The 8715-nt window shown below is 32.1% G+C and overlaps 1 protein-coding gene across 2 annotated transcripts in view; it reads right to left on the reverse strand.

The window, feature by feature from the left end:
• LOC106678817 (zinc finger protein 431) overlaps positions 1–8715 on the reverse strand; it is a 17823-nt gene that overhangs the window by 4227 nt on the left and 4881 nt on the right. For both annotated transcript variants that reach the window (XM_067047972.1, XM_067047971.1), the window contains 3 exons: positions 7555–7605; positions 5065–5124; positions 19–501 (listed from right to left, as the gene is read on the reverse strand). In XM_067047972.1, the coding sequence (XP_066904073.1) occupies positions 19–501; positions 5065–5124; positions 7555–7605 (594 nt within the window). The remainder of the gene's footprint in view (positions 1–18; positions 502–5064; positions 5125–7554; positions 7606–8715) is intronic.

Here is an 8715-nt window from a genome sequence, read left to right on the forward strand (position 1 = left end):
ATTGATAAAGCGTCTCACCTGGATGTTGGACCTTTATATGCCTTTTTAAGTGACGTTGATTTCCTGTTTTATAATCACAATGAAGGCATTTATAAGGCTTCTCTGTATGATGGACCATCATATGCCTTTTTAAGCTAGTTTCATTAGCTAGTTTACAATCACAATCAGGACATTGATGGAGTTTCTTATCTTCATGGGGTATCATTATATGGTTTTTTAAGTAACGTGAGTAAGCTGTTTTATAGTCACAATGGGGACATTGATAAGGCTTTTTACCTAAATGGCGGATCATTACATGTCTTCTAAGGATATCTGGTAATGCAGCTTTATAGTCGCAATCAGTACACTGATGCTTCTTATCAGCATGACGGGATGCCATATGCCTTTTTAGATTACGTGCTACTACTGTTTTATAATCACACTGAGGACATTGTAGAGACTTCTTACTTTTTTCTTCAGATACTTTGATCTGCTCTTTAGGTTCCATTGTATTCTTGGCACCTTTAAAAATAAAAACTTTAATTATAATTATTCCTTCACAACTACAGCCTATAATATATATAAATATATATACATATTTTAATCAGAATTAAAATTGTTTATAACTTTATATAATGATAAAACTCTTAAAATGAACAGTAATTTGCTTATGAAATCCCATGTCTAAAACCAGTGGAAAAAAGGAGAAATATTCATTAAAATAATGAGTATACAAATCTGGAAAGAAAATAAATTCAAAAGGAAACAATGAAACATACAGATATAACAAAAAAATAATTATCACAAACAAATAAATCATTCAAAAAGATTCAAGTTCTATTGACAATCACAAAAACATAAATTTATATTTTAATAAACAGAAGTATTGTTAAAGCCACCTTAAATCGACTATGTCTTTTTGTTGGAAGGCTTTAAAATGAACAAAAAACAAACTGGCTCAGATCATTTATTTGGCCAATTTAAACATTTTAAAAACTAAAATAAACAAAATATGACTAATAATGAATACAAGTAAAAATTAAAAAAAAGGCCTTTCAGATAAAAATAAAATAGTTCGATAAATTATGAAAACGAAAATAAAATAAACTAATTTACAAATAAATATATAAAATAAATACTAGTCTATGTAGGGTTGCTCCACTCCAAAAGGTCAGAGGAAGAGTGCTACCGATATGACATGTCATCGCAGTTCTGGTAGCTAAATAAACCACTCCAATGGTCCAGAGCTGGTGTAGTGTCTCATCGATGGTCCAAATATCCAATAGTCGTGTTAATGTATTGGGCGAGCTGACAAAATGAACGCAGACAGGGCTGGTTACACACGTTCCTGGCCACTAATTATCCAGAACTCATATCAAAATCGAAACACATAAGTGGTCTGTTTCCAAACTGTTATGACCACTAGAAAACTCAAAAAATGTCTAATAAAATAACATGAACCAAACGCAGACAGGGCTGTTAAGACGCTACCAGGGCCACAAATTAGCCGGAACACATATTAAAGTCGAAACACAGAAAAGGTCTGGTTTCGAACTGTAATGACGACTAAAACATTCAAAAAATGTCTAATAAAATAGCATCGACCAAATGCAGACAGGGCTGCCTAAAGACGCTACCAGGGCCACTAATTAACCGGAACTCCTTTAAAAAACTAAGATGGTTGGACCGTTGCTAGGTGATGCCTTAGCAACAATCATCAGCCCCTAGCAACTGTCTCTATAACTCATAATAACACACAAATATAATTACACATTTTTCTTTTTAAATAACTAAATCCAATTAAAATAATAAACATAAAAATAAATATAACAAAATTAAATACTAATAAAACTCAAATACTATTTACAAGGTAATTATATATTATGGCGTTAACAAGTATGAAAGATCCAAGGAAAGAATAGAAACCAAAATAGGCAGTGACCAAAATGAACACACTACCTTTTCATGTAGAGCTATAAAGATCTATTAGCAGAAAATTATTGTCTTAATACTTTTACAACCTTCTGTATAAAAAAAAGGTTATCAGTGAGTTTTCCAGATACTATTGTGCACAGTTGTTTACTATGAGCTGAAGGATAACCTCAGAGTATTGTTTCCCAGATATTATTGTGCACAGCTGTTTATTACAAGCTGAAGGATAACCTCAGAGTACTGTTTTCCGGATACTATTGTGCACAGCTGTTTATTACAAGCTGAAGGATAACCTCAGAATACTGTTTTCCAGATACTATTGTGCACAGTTGTTTACAAGCTGAAGGATAACCTCAGAGTACTGTTTCCCAGATACTATTGTGCACAGCTGAAGGATAACCTCAGAGTATTGTTTCCCAGATATTATTGTGCACAGCTGTTTATTACAAGCTGAAGGATAACCTCAGAGTACTGTTTTCCGGATACTATTGTGCACAGCTGTTTATTACAAGCTGAAGGATAACCTCAGAGTACTGTTTTCCGGATACTATTGTGCACAGCTGTTTATTACAAGCTGAAGGATAACCTCAGAATACTGTTTTCCAGATACTATTGTGCACAGTTGTTTACAAGCTGAAGGATAACCTCAGAGTACTGTTTCCCAGATACTATTGTGCACAGCTGTTTACAAGCTGAAGGATAACCTCAGAGTACTGATAGACAAAGTTATTCTGAAGTAAGAGTGATTATTGTACCTTAATCATAGTGTACTTAAAGTCAAATTTCATTTATTGACAAGAAGTGCTATTTATGTGATGGAGCTGTGCTTAGACAAATTTCAATGTCTACTGCACAAGCAACTGAGCTAATGGTTGTACATGTCCCATTGGTCTAAAGTTTAATAAAAATGCATTTTATTAGCACTAACAGTAACTACTTTTGGTTTTCCTATTTATTTTTTTTACGAAATGGTGTCTGTGTTTTGTGTTCTTTTTCACTTACAATTTTGGTTTCAGGTAGTCTTTTCAAGCTTTAACGATAAGTGATTTCGTCGACTCATTTTGGATATAATTTAATGAGTAATATAAGGAAGGCTTTCGTTCAGAGAAAAATAATTGGAGTCAGAAATCCGATAAGAAAACTGAAAAGCAGAAAAAAACAACTTATGCTGAGACTGTAAGGCAGTGGTTCCCAATTTATTTCTGGTGGTGAATCCCTTTTGGTACTAGGAGAATGTCAAAACCATTTTGGTAAAAGTAGGTAAATGGTGGAGCCCCTAACTTACCTTTTGTAACATAAATAGAATATCAAATACTAATTTTCAGCAAAACCTAAGAAAAAATAGGATATCTTTGCAAATTTCAAAGTGAAAAATAGAAGAAAGATCATGCTGTCATTTTGGTGGGATCACAAAGGCGTTATGTATTTTGAGCTGCTTTCGAACAAATGAATGATCAACTGAGATGTTTACTGCATTTAAGTTATGAAATTTGAGAAAAAGGGAAAAGGCCTGAATTGGCAAATTTCAAAGGAATCATATTTCACCACGACAATGCGGGGCCTCACACATATGAAATTACTGGAGCCTGGTTAGGAAGTAAGGTGGGACCTTAGTAAGGTAGGGGAAACCTCCTAACTCCCCCCCCCCTCATAGCTCCAACCTTGCACCATCGCATTATTATTTATTTCCAAGTTAAGTACCTTTTTAGATGGTAAAAGTTTCAAATCACACTATATAGAGCACTAGCTTTTTTTTGTTGATGAAGAACAGAAGTTCTATTCTACACAGGACCATAAAGTCACCAGACAGATGGCAAAAGGTCATTGAGAGATTGGATTTAATCAATTTTTATAAAGATTATTTTTTTTTTTTTTTTTTTTTTTATAAAAAAATTTAGTTTTATTTCAACACTAAAAAACCTGAATAATTATCTAGCCATCTCTAAACTTCTGTGCCTTGGTTCTAAACGTACTAAAGTCAATTTTTATCTTTTTTATGCCAAAAGTTTTCAATTTATTAAATCTTTAATTCTACAAAGGACAATGTTCAGAAATATACTCCCTCTTCTTTTCCTTCCTCCATTGTGCCCTTCAGCATGGAGTTGCCTCAGTCCAACCATTCCAACTATCCCTGTCACTTCCCAATGCTTTTACTGACCACAGCTGCTTTCTTCTCTTGTGCGAGACTATTTATTATTCGCTGATTCATTTAATCTACTTAGCAGGTGATTAGCCCAGCGAAATAGGCCCAATGACCTCGGCACCACCGGGCCTCCCGAATATTTAAATCCCCTCAGGAGGAAGGGTGGTCAGGAAAGTTCGAGACCATAAGTCATCTCAGGAAAGATTGTCCTGAGGCGAGTTCTGAACTTGGACAGCTAGGGAGCGTTAATCCCTGTAGGTCATACACATAAGCTAACTCCTGTGGGCTAATAGAAAAATGTTTGAATAAAAAGCACATGTGAAAAAATTGACATTTGTCCTTTTAGAGGCAAGCCATAGATTTATACACAAGGTATTACCGATAATCTGCCCCCTCTCCCTTCTATATTCTATGACATCAGAATGAAATTTAGGAAATCGGAATTGATAAATCTAAAGTTATTTTTAATCAGATTTCTAAAAACTAGAAACAGTACTTCTTAATATCTATATTATCCTAATATCAATGTCTTTCTTTTCGTAATTAAAACAGCAGTTAAAAGTTCATAGGATAAAATACTTCCATGAGACGGGCTTTCTATGTATGTTAGCGTCACGGGTTTATAAAGATCTCATTCCAAGGACAGTACAGAATGAAGAGCTATTAAACATTGAAACAATCTGATGAGGACTACTAGGCAGTCTACTCCATGTTTTTGGAGGCATCAAGTCTGTGTTAGTTTGTATACCATCACCCACCAAGCAGACACTCGATTCCCCACCAAGCGGACACTCGATTCCCCACCAGTCCTTCACCCTTATTTTGGAGTCTACTTAACATTTTATGAGGCAACAGTTTTTTATTACTCTAGAAAAGAGGTTTGTATAATTTGATTTACTAAAAGTTCCTCACCTCAACAGGATTTTTTCTTTCTTTTCTTTTAACTTAATTTTAAACTAGTAGGGGTTAGGTGGCAATGAAATCCACAGATAATAAAAAGAATAACTTACGAGTACTATTAGTCTCTTCTTCCGTTTCCTCTTTTATAGAAATATCACAACTGCTCATAACTGAAAAAGTAAAAAATCACATAATGTGTAAATGATTTATGATAAAAGGATAATATAGATAACATTGTAAGATTGGAAAGTTAATTGAACAATGATTTTAGTTCATAAGTTTGTAGATAATGAAAAATACAAACAGAAACATGCAATACAGTACAGTACAGTACAGAATTAAAAAAATAGTTTTAATCTGGGATAAATTTTCACTAATAATAAATATATGGTTACACATTAGGATTAGTTGTCTGGTAAACATGTAGAAAGTTTCAGTATTATCATTATTGTGGCCCTACACACGAACCCGGACCTCCCCCACCACAGCCAACCAATATCCACCATTCTTAATTTTTGTTATCGATTTATATAAATTCTTACTATTCCAATATTATGTAGTACTTTCTTATAGTATTATTTTTCATATTTGTCATTTCTTATTATAATGTTTTTCCCCTACATAGTGGTTGTTACCTTATTTAATTTTTAGCCCTGATAACCTGGACTAAAACAGGTAAACTAGAAAGCAGAATTGAGAGATTTGAAAGGAAATTCCTTTGTACAATCATGAGAGAGATCTGGGATCAGAGCCTTGACACATGGAGCGGGAGAACAAACAGCGAACTGCTTGAAGAGACTGCTCAGTCGATATCGCATGATATAAAGGCAAGGAGGTTAAGATGGGCAGGGCATGTGGCTCAAATCAATCCACTATAGTACAAGAGCCAGGAAGAAAAAAAGGCAGTTATCTCACCCAAATTTTTGATTACTTTAATGGAAACTAGGTATAATTACTAGTCAAAATTGATGAGTCTGCCAAGTATAGGTAGGAGGGAATAAAAAACGGCAGCTGTTTCAAAACCTTAAAAAAACATTAATTTTTCATTCGGAGCTCTATATCTTAAAAACTACCAAAAAAATAGAAAATCTAAGAGAACATTATTTAAAGAAGAGTAAATTTGCTGAAATATCAGCCCTAATAGAGCTATTTACGGTCAATAGTTCTCGAAACATAGCTTTTTAAAAAGCAAAATTTCTTAAAAATCTACTGAAAGATTAGTAGTTAGTTAAATTATTTTGAGAAATCTATACCTCAGGAACTATGTGACAGATGTTTATTAGCATTCAACTTAAAGCTAGTTTAATGGACTATAAAGAAGTTTATAACCTTTACTTTCGTAGGAATAGTACTTTTCATGATGTTTGCTAAAATAAATTGATTTATGAAAAACTCCATTTCAGAAACCATTGGACGTACAGATGTCTGCTGAAATTAAAGCTAGTTAAATCTACTACAAAATAGTTAATTATGTTTATCTTTGTAGGAATAGTACTTTTTATGATATTTGACAAAATAAACTCACAAAATGTTAATTTCTAGTTGTTCATATAAACTGTTGGATTTTTGAAAAAAATATCTCTAGATCCATAAGATGAACATATGTCTGCCAACACTCAAAATAAAGGAAATTTAACTTACTATAAAGTAGTTTATGGCACTTATCTTCATAGGGGTAGTAATTTTTATGATATTCACATATGAATATAAATTTGGCAAATGAAAATTTGTCCAAACAACTATAAATCAACTTATTTTAGCAAATTGAATGTAAACTATTACTCTTACGAAGGTAAACATCATAAACTACTTTATAGCTCATTAAATTAGCTTTAATTTGAGTGCTAATAGACATCTGTACATCAAATAGTTTTCGAGATATAGATTTTTCAAAATAAATTCTCTAACTACTGATCATTCAGTACAACATTTTTATGAAATGTTGCTTTTTAAAAAGCTATATCTCGAAAACTATTTAACATAAATAACTCTATTTGGGCTCATATTTTAGCAAATTTGCTCTTCTTTAAATGACGTTATCTTAGGTTTTCTTGTGTTGTTCTTACTTTTTATGATATAGAGCTCCGAATGAAAAATTAATTTTTTTTATCGCTTTGAAACAGCCGCCCTTTTTTATTCCCCCTACTTATACTTGGCAGACTCATCAATTTTGACTATTGATTATACATATCTTTCATTAAAGTAATCAAAAATTGGGGTGAGATAACTGCCTTTTTTTCTCCTGTTGGGCTCTTGTACTATTAGGATGCCTCTACACAAAAATAAGCCAGTAGAGTAGGTAAGAGACCACATGGGAGGAAAAAAAAAACAGATGGATATAGACAAAGATGCGAAAGAGCTGCAGACAGCAAACTGGAAAGCAGTAGCCCAAGAGAGGCAGGCATGGAGCAAGCTTGTTCGGGCGGCCGAAGATCTACAAAGCCTAAAAAATTAATTTTGTTTTTAGCCCTGGTGAAGGCCTCAAATTGAGGCTGAAAAATCAGCACACTTAACAGCCCTGACTATACCCATTATTAAAAGAGGGAATTTTTTTTTTATAAATACCACGAGCCACGCTCAAATAAGGTTAAGTTTCTCACCTTCATCTTGAACAAGCATCTCTTCTTCTTCTTTCACATGAATGAGCCCATCTGTAAACATGTAATCAAAATATTTTACAAAACAATAAAAGACAAGACCCTATTAAATATATCAGAAATTGGATCTATTTTAATCGTACATTTCTCACCAACCGTGAGAGTGATATTTGTTAATCTTGTTCCTATTATTGATAATTGTTTAGGATACCTAATTCCAATACAATACATACCAAAAAATAATTAAATTTTTGTAGTTAATTGTAGAAAGTTATGGGTCATACATAATATAAGAAATTATTCTGTTAACATCTTCATGAATTACAGATATCAATAATACACTTTTGTCTCCTTCCTCAATACTTGATCTCATATCGTGAAGATCTCTCATAATTTTATCCAAAATGATTATCTAATGAAAATGTAATTTTATATTTCAAATCAAATAATTTTATCCAAAGTGATAGCTTTTTAAGCACATTATTTCTAATGAATACATCTTTTAAAGAATCATAAATAAAAGATTGTAGCTCCTTAGCTGAGCAAAAATCATTTATTATAGCTTATTAAGTATTTCACAAGTTAAATACTTGACAAAAATTAATTTCCTCTATAATAACATAATGAGATGTAGTAAAATACTTTTAAGGATCCCATGACACTAATAATATTATGAAATTTAAAAAAAATTAAAAACATTCATATGGGCAAAAATTAATTATAAATAAAACTACAGCTAAAATTGTAATGGATACAATATTTATTCATGAATGAACAATTAATAAACAAATATTGTATCCATGGTAATTTTAGTTATAGTTTTATGTATGGCTAATTTTTGCCTAACTCTGCATATGAGCATGTGTTTTTTTTTTACTTTGTTTTATTTAATTCATGCAGTGATGGACAAAAAGTAATGGCAATTACAATTACTTAGAATTATGTAATTATAAACTACAAATATAATACTACAATAAGAAATATAGTAATTGGTAACTATAACTACTAAATTAATCGCTGTAATTGAACCCACATAAGCAAAAAGGAACCAATCAGCATTGCTGTTTAATCACTTATTATAAGTTATGTCTTTCATTTTACAACATAAATTCAAAATTATGAGAGATAGTTGACCGTGGATGATAAATGAGGAGAAGATGGTTG

Source organism: Halyomorpha halys, unplaced genomic scaffold (genome assembly GCF_000696795.3).
Source record: "Halyomorpha halys isolate HHAL.00 unplaced genomic scaffold, Hhal_1.1 Scaffold162.1, whole genome shotgun sequence".
Classification (NCBI taxonomy): Eukaryota; Metazoa; Arthropoda; class Insecta; order Hemiptera; family Pentatomidae; genus Halyomorpha; species Halyomorpha halys.